Genomic DNA, 15,600 nt, shown 5'->3' with positions numbered 1-15,600 from the left:
CAGATGTCATGCTTAGGACACATTTGCATCCCGGGGGGATGAACAACGGCAGGTCAATGTGGCTCTGGATGGGACTTAGAGTCCGGTTGGTCTCTGAGGGCCATCAGGGCAATGCCGGGCCGGCTCCCCCGAAGGGCCTTCTGCGGGGCAGACAGCGGGCGCGGGAAGCCGGGGCTCCTGGGCCTCTGGGCACATTCCTCCCAGGGCGGGTAGCAGGGGGGCAGGGGGCAGGGGGCCCGGATGTCCCACAGTACGGACATCTGAAGTGTGCGTGTGTGTGTGTGTGTGTGTGTGTGTGAGAGAGAGAGAGAGAGAGAGAGAGAGAGAGAGAGACTGTGTGTGTGTGTGTGTGTATGTGAGAGAGAGACTGTGTGTGTGTGTGTGAGAGAGAGACTGTGTGTGTGTGTGTGTGTGAGAGAGAGAGAGAGAGACTGTGTGTGTGTGTGTGTGAGAGAGAGACTGTGTGTGTTTGTGTGTGTGTGTGTGTGTGAGAGAGAGAGAGACTGTGTGTGTGTGTGTGTGTGAGAGAGAGAGACTGTGTGTGTGTGTGAGAGAGAGAGAGACTGTGTGTGTGTGTGTGTGAGAGAGAGAGACTGTGTGTGTGTGTGTGTGAGAGAAAGAGAGACTGTGTGTGTTTGTGTGTGTGAGAGAGAGACTGTGTGTGTGTGTGTGTGTGCGTGCGTGCACGTGTGCGTGTGACAGCGTGTGTTGGGTCCCGGATGCCATGCTCCCCTCCCGGTCCCAGGAGAGGAGAACATGAACCGGCCCCACATTCCAGGGACTGTTGAGTTCAGGGAAGCAGCTCTGCTCGGAGGGAAGTAGAGCCGAGGCCGGTGGTTCCGCAGCAGGAAGAAATGGCAATGTTTCCATCAAGACTGGGGAGCACAAGTGAAGGGGTGTCTCGTGCAGGATGGGGCGAGCTGAACTGTCGGGCTCGGGGGCAGAGAAAGGAGGGGCCTTGCCCTCAGGCCAGCCTCCTGAGCCGGGGACGGGGGATGGGGATGGGGGACGGGGTGCGGGAGGAGCCTCCCCCACAGTTAGGAGGCTGTGCACACTTGGGGAGCCCCTGGGGGTTCTTTCCTCTCTGCGGTCCCCTTCTGGCAACACAGCCGAAGCCAGCGTATCCCAGAAGCCTCCTCTTGACCCCTGGCTAGCCCTGCCTTCGTCCCTGGGGTCTGGGGACCCCTCAGTAGGTGGATAGATTTCAAGGGGTCCTTACACTTGGATGGGGGAAATCACATCTCTATTTTTCTGAACTCTAACCCTAACTCCAACCCTACCCTCACCCCCACACCTAACCCAAACCCTACCCCTATCCCTACCCCTAACCCTAACCTTAACCCTACCCCTACCCCTAACCCTAGCCCTACCCCTAATCCTAGCCCTACCCCTGCCCCTACCCCTAAACCTACCCCTAACCCTAGCCCTACCCCTACCCCTAACCCTACCCCTGCCCCTACCCCTAAACCTACCCCTAACCCTAACCTTACCCTAACCCTAACCTTAACCCTACCCCTAATCCTAACCCTACCCCTACCCCTACCCCTGCCCCTAACTTTACCCCTAACCCTACCCCTAACCCTGCCCTATCCCTACCCCTAGCTGTAACTCTAACCCTAACCCTACCCCTACTCCCACTCCTAACCCTAACCTTAACCCTGCCCCTAATCCTAATCCTACCCCTACCCCTACCCCAGCCCCTACCCCTAAACCTACCCCTAACCCTAACCTTAACCCTACCCCTAATCCTGCCCCTAACCCAAACCCTACCCCTAACCCTGCCCCTGCCCTACCCCTACCCCTAGCCCTTCCCCTATGCCTAGCCCTACCCCTAGCCCTAACTCTAACCCTAACCCTACCCCCACCCCTACCCCTGCCCCTACTCCTAGCCCTACCCCTAATCCTGCCCCTGCCCCTACCCCTAACCCCTACCCCTGCCCCTGCCCCTACCCCTACGCCTAACCCTGCCCCTACCCCTAACCCTAACCCAAACCCTACCCCTACCCCTACCCCTACCCCTGCCCCTACTCCTAGCCCTACCCCTAATCCTGCCCCTGCCCCTACCCCTACCCCTAACCCTGCCCCTACCCCTAACCCCTGCCCCTGCCCCTGCCCCAGCCCTTCCATATAAATGCAGGCAACAGACAGCAGCAGTGACCGTACCTGGGACTGTCAGCCGCCCTCTCCTCACATGTCAGAGTACGACCGGTGTGGCTGAGGAATTGCTTGGTGCAGTCATAAAGAGAGCACACATTGCTTCATCCAACATTTTTAATGACAATTTTCATAATGCCTTTCAATATCCTGGCTCCCTACGCCCGTGCCTGGTATCGAATGCACTAAAGTGAGGAGGGGTCTGCGGGTTTGCTCGAAGCTGATCCAGGGCCGTGGAGCAGCAGGTCAGCAGCCCCAGCCCACCGGGCCCTGCAGCTGCCTCCAGGGTCATCCAGGCCTGGGAGAGCCTCCCTGGAGCTGCACTCCCGCGTGGCCCCGCTAGGTGGCGGCCGAGCGGGCTCCCTGCTCTCCTGGGCCCAGTTGTGCCATGACCTCCTGTCTCCCTTCCTGGGATCTGGCCCCCACCCTCAGGGAGACAGCCTGGGCTTCTGGGAGCCACAGACGTGACACTATGTGAGGCCATCTCACGGTGTCCCCACGGAATTCCCGTGTGGAAGGGAATAGAGAAAACGTTTTCTCCAAGACGAGACTGAGGTCAGAGGTGAGAGCAGTTAGCACTCAGGGGCTCCTGGTCTGCCCACGTGAAGATGTGGGCTCTCCCCACCACACTCCTGGCCTCCTGCCCCTCCTCGGGCTCTTTCTGGGGAGGCGGCTGCCCGTCAGTCCTCCTGGCTGGGAGAGGGGACTCCTTTGGGCCTCAGAGTCCTGCAGGCCGGGGATGAAGGGCCTGCCAGGGCGTCCCCGGCCCAGCCTCGGGCACCAGCTGCCCCTCCCAGGGGGCGCGGGGCTGCGTGATTCCAGGCTCTGCAGGGGCGGCACCTGCTGGGGTCAGGCCCCCGTTAGTGAACCTCGCCTTCCCCTCCGCGACCCCATTTCCTCTGTGACCCCATTTGCTGCCTAAGAACAGCCCTGGCAGCATTTCCAGCCCCCGGCTGGCACCGGGCTCGGGCATGGGGCACTGGGGCTGAAAGCAGGGCTCTGTCTGTCTGAGGTTTCCCAGGGAGTCAGCAGGTCGGCCCTCACGGTGAGTCCCCCAGGAAAGGGGTCCCCCATCAGCTGTCTCTCCTCAGCTGGTCAGGTCGGGGTCTCCAAATGCAGCCGAAGCAGGGAGGCCTGGGAACAGGGAGAGGGCCGGGCCAGGGAGCGGACCTGCCAGCGGAGGGTGGCGGGGAGTCCTGGAGGCCAAGTCCCGCACTCTGCGGAGTCAGGGCCTGGCCAGAGGCCGCTGGGCGCAGGGGTTGCCACAGGCAGCCTGGACCACTGATGCTCCCGGATTCAGGCGGGCTGGGCAGAGGTGCTCGCTCCCAGCAGGAACAGTGACTTCTTCCCCTTAGAGCTGCTGCGGGGGCCCAGGCGGACCTGGGGGTCGGGGAAAGGGGGGGGCAGGCAGTGGGAAGAGAAGGAATCCCAGTAGTGGGCCCTCCCGCCCCCCACGGGCTGCCGCGTGGCCCCTGCGCGCACTCCATCGGAGGAAACTTTTCGCGCGGCCCCCCTCCTCCCCAAATCAGCTCTCCGGGTCCGCTGGGCTCACTCTTAACCGGGTCGGAACCGCGAACTGTTTCGCATGCCATCCAGTTACCGTGGCAACACCATCCGGCGGCGGTCCAATCGGAGCCCACGGCCTCTCTGGGGCCTTTCCCAAGGTGAGACCCGGACGGACGAGCTGAGGACGGGGACGGGGGCTGCCAGGGCCCCGCTCGGTGACGCCCTGGCCGGCACAGCCCTGCGCGGCAAGTCGGGCCCCCGCGAGGCGGGACGGAGAGCGACAGCCTGGGCGGACAGGGGACTCGGGCTCCAGTTCCAGGGGCGGGGAAGCGGGTGACGTGAGCCGGGCCAGGCGGGCGGAGTTGGGACTCGCTCCGGGAGGCGGGGGCGAGTGCGCGGAGAGGCAGACGCGCGGAGGGAGGCGGCTCTGCGGCGGGCGCGGTGGGCACGGGCGGCGGGGCCCGGGATCCCCGCCCGCCTCCTCGGCGCCGCGCCGCCGCTGCGCGCCCCACGCCCCGCGCTCCACCGCGCCCTCGCCCCACGCGCCTCCGTGCCCGCCTCCTGCCCGCCTCCCGCGCCCGCGGCCGGCCGTCTGCAGAGCGAGCGCTCAGACGGAGCCCCCGCCAACTTGAGCTGTGCCGACCGCTACGGAGCCCCGCCGAGCACCCTGACCCGGCGGGGCGCGGACAGGACCCGCGCGCCTCCGCATCCCCGCCTCTCTCCCGTCCCCGGACCGAGCCGACCCCTCGGCGCGGGGCTCCGACTGGAGGCTAGACACGCACTGTTCGCGGCGGCGCTGCCCGGCCTCCCTCCTGCCGCCCCGGAGGGCGAAGCCGCTGCTCCTCCGACCACCGCCGCGCGGCCGCAGCGCCGGAGTGCGCCCCTCCCGGGCCGGTCGCCCCGTCCCCCGCGGGCCTCGCCGCTGCTTCACTGGGCTTTCCCCAGAGGGGGCTGCCGGTCTGCGCCCCGGTTGAGGATGTGCGCCCCCGCGGGCCGCCCAGCCTGAGCCATGCGCCCCCGCGGCGGCGGCGCGCCGGCCGGCATGGAGCCCCGCGCGGCCGCGCTCTGACTCGCTGCGCCCCGCGGCCGGCGGGCGGCGGCGGACCGAGAGCAGATATCGGCGCCGCGGGACGGAAGCGAGCGGGATTGAAGCCGCGCAGATGGCCGGGGCGAGCGAGGTCTGAGCTCCGCTCGCTGAAACGTGACCATGTGGATTCAACAGCTTTTAGGACTCAGGTGAGCGACCCGGCCAGCGCCAGGTGCCGGTGGGTGCGTGGGTGCCGGGCTGGGCGGAAGGGCGCTTTCCTCAGGGTTGCAAATCAAGGGACCCTTCCCCGCCCCCCCGCGAGCGGCCATAGGGTGCCCCGGGAACCGGGTCGGGGCCCCAGTCCGGAGCTCGGAGCTCTGCGCTCCGCAGGGAGCGGCCCGCTCTCCCGGGCTCCGAGCGTCCGGTGTCCGGGCAGGGGCGCGGGCGGCTGGCGGCGTCAGCCACGCAGTGTCCTGGCCGCCCCTGCGCGTCCTCCCCAGGGCCCCGAGCGAGGCGCCAGCCGCTGGGCGCGGCGGGCCGTGCACCCAGGGCGGGGGCCGGGGCGGCCGGGGAAAGGCAGAGCCGCTCGCCCCGGGCGAGAGCTCGGCAGGCGGAGTTTGAGGAAAGCAAAACAAAACAGCCTCTCAGCCGGTCTTTCCTCCTCCTCGGCTCCAGGGCTGAGCAGGGGCCTCCGGGCCTCCCAGCTGCCTATCCAGCTGCTTGCTGGTGACCTCCGGGCGCGACGGGTGCGCACAGCTGGCGGGCAGCTGGGGCAGGAGACGCGGGGGATCGGGGGGAGCGCGGGCGAGCGGTCCTCCCCGCCCCCATCCACATACTGAGCCGCCTGGGGCGCGCCCTGGGGCCGGCCTGTGTGTGGGACTCCAGGGTGAGCTGGAAGGGACTCGGAGCTGGAGCCCGCGGTGGGGGGTGCCCAGAAAGACCCCTTTCTGCAAACTTTGCCCGCCTGCGTGGGCGCTCGGGCTTCAGCCTCCGCCTCTGGCGGCGTAGGGCCCAGCTCGGCACAGTGGTCCCTTCGTGGGGAAGCTGCTCCCGAGCCGTCACCCTCCTGCTGGGGGCTCCTCGGAGCTGGTGCGTTTGGGTCCCAGGTCGCCAGGAGAGAGCAGGGAGGACCGAGGTGGAGGCGGAGGGCGCCGGCGTGCGGTTCCGAGTCTGTCCACTGGGATGCACTGCGCTCCCGTGCTGGGGAGGGAGGCGAGCTAAGCCCAGCCGGCTGCCGAGCCGCCCCCACCGCCACCGGTCAAAGCGGGGGGAGTGAGCCCCAGGGAGGACCCGGTGCGCGTCCTGGTTTTGAGAAATCAGAAGAGGACGAAGCTCGCCCAGCGTTTTCCAGCTCGCCGGGTGTAGGGGACGATGCTCCGTCCCGGGGTCACGGCTGCTGACAGCAGCGAGTGAAAACTGTCAAACGTTGTCATTGGCCTTTTTCTGGAAAGCAGCCGTCCCTCCTCCTCCTCCAGGAGCCCGGCTTGTCTCGTTTGCCGCCTGGGTGTCAAGAGGTTAATGGTGAGGTGCCCGTTGGTATTGGCTCGGCCTGAACCTCCGTGTGTGCTCGGACTAGATAAGGCTCTGGACGCAGACAGAATGGACCAGGAGCCTTTGTCGGTGACCCATCCAAGCACCTTGCCCTCTGCCTCTGGGTCTCAGCCAGAACCAGGGCCTGGGGAAGGATCTGGGGGTCCCCGTCGGACCCCTGAGCCCCTCTGGAGCCGCGGCCCGGCCCCTGAGGACTGCCTGCCGGCCGGTTATCTGCACAGACGTTTTTAAAGCTCTGACAAGGTGCCAGGTTGAGAGATCCGTGCGTTTTGATAAGGGAGAGGAGAGTCGCTATCGCGGAAGGAAGCTGTTGGCTCAGGCTCCACCAGCCGGGTCCCTCCAGCCCCCCGGGCGGGCGTTTCTTGGGGTTTGCTTTAGGAAACAGTTCTGTTGGCGATGTTGAAGTTTGACCTTTTGTTTTCTCCCTTCGCGGTGAGCACGGGATTTTCTGGAAGTGGGTCTGGAAGGACGAGCTGTCACCTGTTTGGGAGGCTGACCGGCGAGAGCGCTGCCATGTGGGAGCTGTCCCTTCCACCTCCGCCCCTCCAGGGTCTGCGGGCTCTGCCTCCCATCAGGCTCCGGGACCCCCAGGGCCTGCTCCGGACCGGAAAGGCACTCTTCCCTGGCAGGGAGCCGTCACCTTGTCACCTTGCCTGGCTCCTGGCTGCAGGTGCAGGTGGGACGGCCTCCTGCTGGCCGCGGAGCCTGGCCTGGCTGTGACAGGCCCACGGAGTCTGCGCCTGAGCCCCGGAGGCAGAGTGACGGGGTGGTCCCTGAGCGAGAGGCTCTCGTGCTGGTTTCCGAGAAGGAGCCTGGGCTCAGGGATCTGGGGGTTTGGAGCCGGGCCCTGCGGGGAGCCTCTCCTTCCAGGGGGGAGACAGACGGGGTCTTTTCAAGCTGGTTTTTGTGCCTTTGTGGGTGGTTGTAGCCAAGCCCTCAAGGTCCCTCCGTGCACAGGGTCGCTGGCGTCTCCTGGGGCTGCCCCAGTGCGGCTGCCCTGGATGGAGCCCCCTCCGTGAGCACCAGGGGCATGGGGAGCGGCGGTGGGGGGGGACAGTGGAGTTAACCTGGGGGGCCCTTCTGAGCTGCAGACCTCCAGGCGCTGCTTTGTCAGGGGCTTCTGCACCCGAGGCTGCTGACAGTCGTCCTCAGGAGTCCAATGGCGAGCCAAAGTCACGGCTCCTTCCGGCCCTGCCCCTTGGAGCGGCTGTCTGTCCTCCTCCCCGGGGAGGCCCCGGCCCCTCCTCTCTGGGAGGCCCTGGGGGTGGCCGTGGTGGGGTGGGGTGCGTGACAACCTTCTCTCTTGCACGCTTCCTCCGTGGGGCACTTCGCGGCTGCCCGAGCACGCGGACCCCACGTGGGCCTCGCCGCAGGGCCCGTGTCACCAGCCCCGCCTGGAGAGGCCCCGGCGGCTGGGGCTGTGCCTGGGCCTCGGAGGACGGGCCGGTGGACGCTCCGTCAGCAGGCAGCCCTCCCGGTGACGCCTGCCCCCGGGCCGTCCGCTGCTGTTTCCAGACGGGTTGCGGCGGAGTGCAGGGAGCGTGGCGGCTGTGGCTCTGACCGGGGACAGGGATGCTGGGATGAGTCGCCATTTTAGGAGGCAGCTCACGTCCTCCCCCACGTGGCGCACCCCTCCCCGCCCACCCGGCCCCACCGGGGGGCCCACGTCCGGGCGGAGGAGGGGGTGGCAGGCTCCTGCCAGGGGTCCCTCCTGCTGATTTACTTGAATCACCTGCTTCCTTCCTCCTGGGCCTCAAGGACGCTGTGGGTAGGGACCAGGGCTGTGGCAGCGCAGGACCGGCCGCTCCAGGCCTCCCTGCCCTCCCCTGGTCCCCGGACAGGGAGGGACCCCCTCTCCCGACACTTCCTGCCGCCTCCTGGCCGGGCCACTTGGATGGTGGCGGGAACAGCAGCGCCCAGCCCGGGCCTCGGTGTCCCCACCCCCGGACCTGGGCACCAGCAAGGTGTTGGCAGACGTGGGCCGGGTGCGCGTCCGAGTCCCGCATCCCCTCGGGCTCTTTGCGGGCAGACCACAGGGTGCCCGGAGCACGTGGGCACAGCGTGGCCTGCGTCACCGTGAAGTGGGCGGAGGCCAGACCCCGGCGACCCACCGGCACCGCGCCCCCCCCCCCCCCGGGCGGCTGCTGAATGGGGTTACGTAAGAGTCGCCTGCCTCCTGTGCACGTGCCAGCGGCCTGCAAAGGGCGACAAGTCAGTAGAGACGAAGCTGATGTAAAGATGAGCCGGGAAGCCAAATATATCCTTGATCTAGATCTTACGCTTCAAGTCTGGCTCGCGAGGGTTTCTCCTGCCCCCGGCCAGCCAGGCGCGGGGGAGACGGCGCGGGGCACGCGGCCGCTGGACTCGCCCCTCGGAGACCCTTCCAGGAACCCGAGCCCGGGCGTCAGGGGCCGCCCGGCTGCGGTTATGTAACTCAGAGGGACTCTCCGTTCATAGAAAGTCAGAGGCAGCGGCCATCAGAGCCCCGGGGCCCACGCTGCGGGGAGGGGGGTGCGGGGGGGGGAATGGCTCCCCAGGGTCCATCCACATCAGGGCTGGGTCACACCTGCCTCCTGGGGGGGGGGCCGGCTGCTCGCTCTCTGCACCCCAATCATCAGCCAGGGACCAGGCTGCTTCAATGCCAGCCGGAGCTGCTTCCAAAGAGTGCGAGGAAGGCTGAGTCTGCTGCCCCCCTGGGAGCAGGGGGGGGGGCGGGGAAGGGGGGCAGGGCAGCTGTGCTGGGCTCAGGCTGTCTCTCTCTTTGGAAAGCAGCACCTCAAGACCTCGCCAGTGTGGCTCAGTGGATGGAGCGTCGGCTTGCAGACTGAAGGGTCCCAGGTTCGATTCCGGTCAAGGGCACGTACCTTGGTTGCAGGCTCCTCCCTGGCCAGGGCCCCGGTCAGGGTGGGTGCAGGAGGCAACCAATGGATGTGTCTCTCTCACGTCGGTGTTTCTCTCTCTCTCTCCCTTCCACTCTCTCTAAAAATCAAGGGAAAAATACCCTCGGGGGAGGAGTCACACACACACACACACACACACTCACACACACACACACACACACAAAAGAAGAAAACAAAGGAAGCACTTTCCGGGTGAGAGGCCAGAAGCCCCCTTTCCCCCGGGGGGTCTTCCAAGCTGGCATTGTCTCCCCTGACCCCGAGCTGGGAGTGGAGGCTGACCTGCCGTGTCAGCCGAGGACAGGGCCCGGCGGCCGGACCTGCGGGGCGGGGGAGGGGCGCAGGCTGGCGTTTGCACTTCTGCTGAATGCGGGCGCTCGGCAAGGTGTCCCCTCCTTCCTGTCACCCTCCCCCCCGGAGAAAGGCCTGTGGCAGCCACGCTGGGCCCATCTGTGCTGTGGCCTCCCCGGCCCGCCGGCCCTCTGTCTGCCTGTCCTGTCCCCCCACTAGGACGTCTGCCAATTGTCGCTCTGTCTCAGGGGCCGGCCTCGGAGGGCCGTCCTGCCAGGCGCTGCCTCCCTGCCCGCCCTCCGTCCCGGCCCCCAGTGGGCAGCCGCCTGGGCGGTTTGGCTGCGGAAGGAAGCCAGGCTGGGGCCTCGTGGCTGGCAGCGTGTTCGCGGGGGGCCCTGGGGACCCGCAGGTGGGCTCCTGCCTTGGCGGGGAGAGGAGCCTGGTCCCTGGGCGGGACTGTGTCTCATTCTCCATCGCCGCCGTGAGGCGTGGCAGGTGCGTAGTGGACACCCAGGAGGGGTCTGTGGGTGAGGACGTGTCCGCGTGCACGGGGCCCTGGCTCTATCAAGAACTGTCCTTGTGGTCACTCCTCCTAACCTCCCGCTGAGACCTGGGGACGGTGCCACCCAAGGCCAGTCTTACCTGGCGGCCCTGTTGAGACTCGGGCAGATGCACCCCTTCTTCCACCGGCTTCCTGGTGCTCACAGCCCCACCATGAGCGATTCGATCCGCTGGCTCGAGGACTGGGCTGTACGTGGAATGCAGACATGTTCAGGGAAGATGACTCCCTTGGACTCTTTCGGTCATTATCGGTTCACCCAAGGTTCTGGTCGGTCCATGAACCCGCGGGTGGGCAGGTGGGGGGATGGGGAGGAAGGTGAGTGGTTCGTGATAGAGAAACTGTCCGATCTCTGCTTTTTCTCACTTCACTCCCACTGTCCGTGCATGTCAGTCCTTGCTGCCCGGGGGCGCCCCACCCTGAGCCGATGCCGTGTGGATCCAGAAATGGGGGGGTTTCGGTCCCGTGCGGAGGGGAAGTGTGTGGGGGATAGAAATACTTGTATCCAAGTGGAGACCGCACCGTCCAGGAGAAACAGGGCACGGGCCACATTTGTATTTTGAAAAGTTTCAGCAGGCACCGTGAAAGCAATAATAAAAACCGAAATCAACTTCAGTGAGAGACTCACTTGAACCCAACATGTACCAGATCATCGTTTCCATGTGTAATCCATGTGAGAGGGTGTTAATGAGAATTAAATTCATGTTCTTACCCTGGGCTCGGCCCTTGAGTCAGGAGTGTGATTTATTCTCACGATAACCCGACTGTGGGCTGCACCCCAGGGACTCGGGGGCCTGTGGGCTCGCCTGCCGTGCTGGCTGCTCCCCGTGGGCACTCGGGCGGGAGAGCAGCTGCTGGTGGAGCCCCAGCCCCCCCCCACCCCCCACCCCCGTCTGCTGTGGCTGTGCTGCTCTGTCGGCTCAGGCTCTGAGAGGCCGGCCTGGCCACAGCCCCCCTAATTCAACAGTGGGGTCCACCCAGAGCCAGGGTGTGGCCCGAGCCAGAACAGTGGGCGGGTGGGGGTGGCCGCTGCCTTCTTGGGCCCCCAGTCTCGAGAGGGAGGACAGGTACCCGCAGGGCACTACCCCCACGGGGTTGTAGGAAGTGATTTGGGGACCTGAGGCAGCGTGGCAGAGCCCTCGCACCTGTGACACAGGCGTCAGGGGCTGCCCAGGTGACGGAGAGGCCAGACCGGCAGGTGCCAGAGCAGGACAGGCAGGGCCCCGTGTGGGAGGGAGAGCTGGTCTCCTGCGGGGAGTGTGTCCAGAGTGTCCTTGGCTCCCCCTGGAGCCACCTGGGGGGCAGGCGTCCCCGTGGCCCCCTTGAGCACGTTCTCTGACGACGTGAGGGCGGGGCCTTCCTCGCTCCCTTGCACCCCCGCACCTGTCGCCATGCTGACCGTCCAGCCGCCTTGGGCCCCATAGGGGCAGGAGGACTGTGAATCACCAGGGCCACGTTGGAATGAAAATTTTTAGGAACATTGTTCCAGAGACAGGTGTGTGTGCGTGTGTGTGTGTGTGTGTGTGTGGTGGGGAGTGTGCAGGTGTGGGGAAGTGGGTGTGTCTGCTGGGCAGTGGGTGTGTGTGACATGGGTGTGGTATGTGCAGGTGTGGTGGGTATGGGTGTGTCTGCTGGGGAGTGTGTATGTGTGTGTGTATGTGACATGGGTGTGGTATGTGCAGCTATGATGGGTATGGGTGTGTCTGCTGGGGAGTGTGTGTGTGTGTGTGTGTGATGTGGGTGTGGTGTGTGCAGGTGTGGTGGGTGTGGGTGTGTCTGCTGGGAAGTGTGTATGTATGTATGTGTGTGTGTGTGACATGGGTGTGATATGTGCAGGTGTGGTGGGTATGGGTGTGTCCGCTGGGAAGTGTGTATGTATGTATGTGTATGTGTGCCATGGGTGTGGTATGTGCAGGTATGATGGGTATGGATGTGTCTGCTGGGTAGTGTGTGTGTGTGTGTGTGTGTGATGTGGGTGTGTGACGTGAGTGTGGTGTGTGCAGTGTGGTATGTGTGTGTGTGTGTGTGGTGTGGGTGTGTGATGTGAGTGTGGTGTGTGCAGTGTGGTGGGTGTGGGTGTGTGTGGTGTGGGTGTGTGATGTGAGTGTGGTGTGTGCAGTGTGGTGGGTGTGGGTGTGGGGGTGTGTGTGTGACATGGGTGTGGTGTGTGCAGTGTGGTGGGTGTGGGTGTGGGTGTGGGTGTGTCTGCTGGGGAGTGTGTGTGTGTGACGTGGGTGTGGTGTGTGCAGTGTGGTGGGTGTGGGTGTGTGTGGTGTGGGTGTGTGATGTGAGTGTGATGTGTGCAGTGTGGTGGGTGTGGGTGTGGGTGTGTCTGCTGGGGAGTGTGTGTGTGTGACGTGGGTGTGGTGAGTGTGTGTGTGTGTGGTGTGGGTGTGTGACGTGGGTGTGGTGTGTGCAGTGTGGTGGATGTGGGTGTGGGTGTGTGTGTGTGACATGGGTGTGGTGTGTGCAGTGTGGTGGGTGTGGGTGTGGGTGTGGGTGTGTCTGCTGGGGAGTGTGTGTGTGTGACGTGGGTGTGGTGTGTGCAGTGTGGTGGGTGTGGGTGTGGGTGTGGGTGTGTCTGCTGGGGAGTGTGTGTGTGTGACGTGGGTGTGGTGTGTGCAGTGTGGTGGGTGTGGGTGTGGGTGTGGGTGTGTCTGCTGGGGAGTGTGTGTGTGTGTGGTGTGGGTGTGTGATGTGAGTGTGGTGTGTGCAGTGTGGTGGGTGTGGGTGTGTGTGGTGTGGGTGTGTGATGTTGGTGTGGTGTGTGCAGTGTGGTGGGTGTGGGTGTGGGTGTGGGTGTGTCTGCTGGGGAGTGTGTGTGTGTGTGGTGTGGGTGTGCGGATGACTGTGTGTTGGGGAGTTTGGGGGCCGGTGGGTGCCGGGCGCCGCACCCCCAGGTGAGGAGACCAGGTAGAAGAGCACCTTCTCCCGCAGAGGAGGCTGGCTGTGCGCACGGGGAAGGCAGCGGCCGCACCCCACAGCAGAACCGGCTGCGGGCGGCGGGCACCTGGCTCCCACGGGCTGATGGACAGCGTTCCGTGCTACACAGACACGGGGGGGGGGTGAGGTGGGGGGGTTGGAGGGCGAGCCTTCCCAACAGCAAGCCCCCGCGCCTCTGCAGACCCCTGGGGAGCGCTGCTAGTGCCAGGCCCCGCGGGCACGCCTCCAGGGGTGGGGCGGGATCTGCTGAGGCCCCGGTGGTCGCCTGGGCCCCTTCCATCCTGCGGGTCAGGTGAGGAGTGTGGACGGCAGGACAATCCCGTGACGTGACGTGACGTGACGTGGGAGTTCCGCCCCGTTGGGTGGAGAACTGGGAGCTGAGAAAGCTCCCGGCGACCTCAGCGGAACGAGTTCAAGTGCACGGACTTTGCGAAGCAGGTTCACCCTCAGACTCCGCCGTTCAGACTTAGGGAGCGTGCGGGCAGCTGGATGGCGGGTCACGTGGCTTCTTTTGGCAAATCCGCTGGGCAGCTTCCTCAGGTGGACAGTGTCAGCCGTGGTGGAGGTCTGAGTGAACGGAGGGCGAGGCGGTCAGTCACGCCCCAGGGGCTTCGGGCGGCTCTGAGGATGGGCCGGGTCCCAGCCCCTGCACGGCATTTTCCCGGGTCCCAGCCCCTGCACGGCATTTTCCCGGGTCCCAGCCCCTGCAGGGCATTTTCCCGGGTCCCAGCCCCTGCACGGCATTTTCCCGGGTCCCAGCCCCTGCAGGGCATTTTCCCGGGTCCCAGCCCCTGCACGGCATTTTCCCGGGTCCCAGTCCCTGCAGGGCATTTTCCCGGGTCCCAGTCCCTGCACGGCATTTTCCCGGGTCCCAGTCCCTGCAGGGCATTTTCCCGGGTCCCAGTCCCTGCACGGCATTTTCCCGGGTCCCAGCCCCTGCACGGCATTTTCCCACTGCTTCCTGGAGTCCCTGGCTCAGGGTGGAGGCGGCGAGATCCTGGGCGGGGCGGGGGGTGGGGAAGTTCTGGCATCAAGACAGTGTGTGTGACGTGGGTGTGACATGCGTGTGGTGGGTGCAGGTGTGGTGGGTGTGCATGTGTCTGCTGGGGAGTGTGTGTGTGTGTGTGACATGGGTGTGTGACATGCGTGTGGTGGGTGCAGGTGTGGCGGGCGTGGGTGTGTCTGCTGGGGAGTGTGTGTGATGTGGGTGTGTGACATGCGTGTGGTGGGTGCCGGTGTGGCGGGCGTGGGTGTGTCTGCTGTGGAGTGTGTGTGTGTGTGTGATGTGGGTGTGTGACATGCGTGTGGTGGGTGCCGGTGTGGCGGGCGTGGGTGTGTCCGCTGTGGAGTGTGTGTGTGTGTGTGACGTGGGTGTGTGACATGCGTGTGGTGGGTGCCGGTGTGGCGGGCGTGGGTGTGTCTGCTGGGGAGTGTGTGTGTGTGTGATGTGGGTGTGTGGCATGCGTGTGGTGGGTGCCGGTGTGGCGGGCGTGGGTGTGTCCGCTGTGGAGTGTGTGTGTGTGTGTGTGACGTGGGTGTGTGACATGCGTGTGGTGGGTGCCGGTGTGGCGGGCGTGGGTGTGTCCGCTGTGGAGTGTGTGTGTGGGTGTGATGTGGGTGTGTGATGTGGGTGTGTGACATGCGTGTGGTGGGTGCCGGTGTGGCGGGCGTGGGTGTGTCCGCTGTGGAGTGTGTGTGTGTGTGATGTGGGTGTGTGACATGCGTGTGGTGGGTGCCGGTGTGGCGGGCGTGGGTGTGTCCGCTGTGGAGTGTGTGTGTGTGTGTGATGTGGGTGTGTGACATGCGTGTGGTGGGTGCAGGTGTGGCGGGCGTGGGTGTGTCCGCTGTGGAAAGAACAAACACTCTTGAGTCACTTGTGAAGCGGATATTTACCCGACAGCAAAGCCACGCAAAGCCAGCCCGGAAAAAGGGAACCGGAAACCAGTATTGTTTGTGAAAATGGACCCCTCCCCCCCCCAAAAAAAAACCCTATAATAATAAAAGCATAATATGCAAATTAGACCGGACAGCTGAACGACCTTCTGGACGTCCTTCTGGACAACCTTCCAGATGAAGCCGGGCCTGCGAGGGCCTCTGGTCCTTAATAAAATATCAGCAGACATAGTTCGGCTGTAAAAAGAAGTATATGCCAATGGGGTTCAGTCCGTGGATGCAAGGGTGGTTCACTCTTTGGAAATCAACCCGTGCCCTCCACCCTATGAAAAGGCTGAAGAAGAAAAACCGCGGGACTGTATGCACTTGATAAAGTCAACACCCGCTTAGGATAAGAACTCTCCGGAATGTCAGCCTACAAGGGCACTTACTCACCTTGAGGAAGGACATCTTCAAAGGCCGCCGACTAACCTCCCACTTAATGTTGAGATGTCGGAAGCTTCCCGCCGAGGCCAGGGATGAGTCGAGGGTGTCCACCCTCCCCCGTTATCCACCTCAGAGCTGGAGTTCTAGCCAGGGCCATACAGGAAGAGAAGGATTAAGGACACTCAGAAAGGAAGGGATGAAACGGTCAGTATCTCTGCACTTGCTGTTGCAGACAGATGACGTGATTTTCTACCAGAAAACCTCACGTAATCTACAAGAAAAACCCTGGAACTGCCTGGCTGGTGGGGCTCAGTGGTTGAGCGTCGACCTAGGAACCAGGAGGTCGTGGTTGG

The 15,600-nt window shown here is 64.7% G+C and overlaps 2 protein-coding genes across 2 annotated transcripts in view; one reads left to right on the top strand and one right to left on the bottom strand.

Annotated features, from left to right (window-relative positions):
* Positions 1-15,600, bottom strand: part of LOC308242658 (uncharacterized protein) — a gene marked incomplete at both ends in the record, with an annotated part of 479,931 nt that overhangs the window by 319,807 nt on the left and 144,524 nt on the right. The window lies entirely within an intron of this gene.
* The window catches only part of AJAP1 (adherens junctions associated protein 1), an 87,222-nt gene continuing 75,698 nt past the window's right edge, over positions 4,077-15,600 (top strand). The window contains exon 1 of the mRNA XM_080656772.1: positions 4,077-4,896. Coding sequence (XP_080512898.1) covers positions 4,868-4,896 — 29 coding nt within the window. The 5' untranslated portion in view covers positions 4,077-4,867. The remainder of the gene's footprint in view (positions 4,897-15,600) is intronic.

Source organism: Plecotus auritus (genome assembly GCF_963455305.1).
Source record: "Plecotus auritus genome assembly, chromosome: 2".
In the NCBI taxonomy this organism is placed as follows: Eukaryota; Metazoa; Chordata; class Mammalia; order Chiroptera; family Vespertilionidae; genus Plecotus; species Plecotus auritus.
This window is presented reverse-complemented; position numbering and strand designations above follow the sequence as displayed.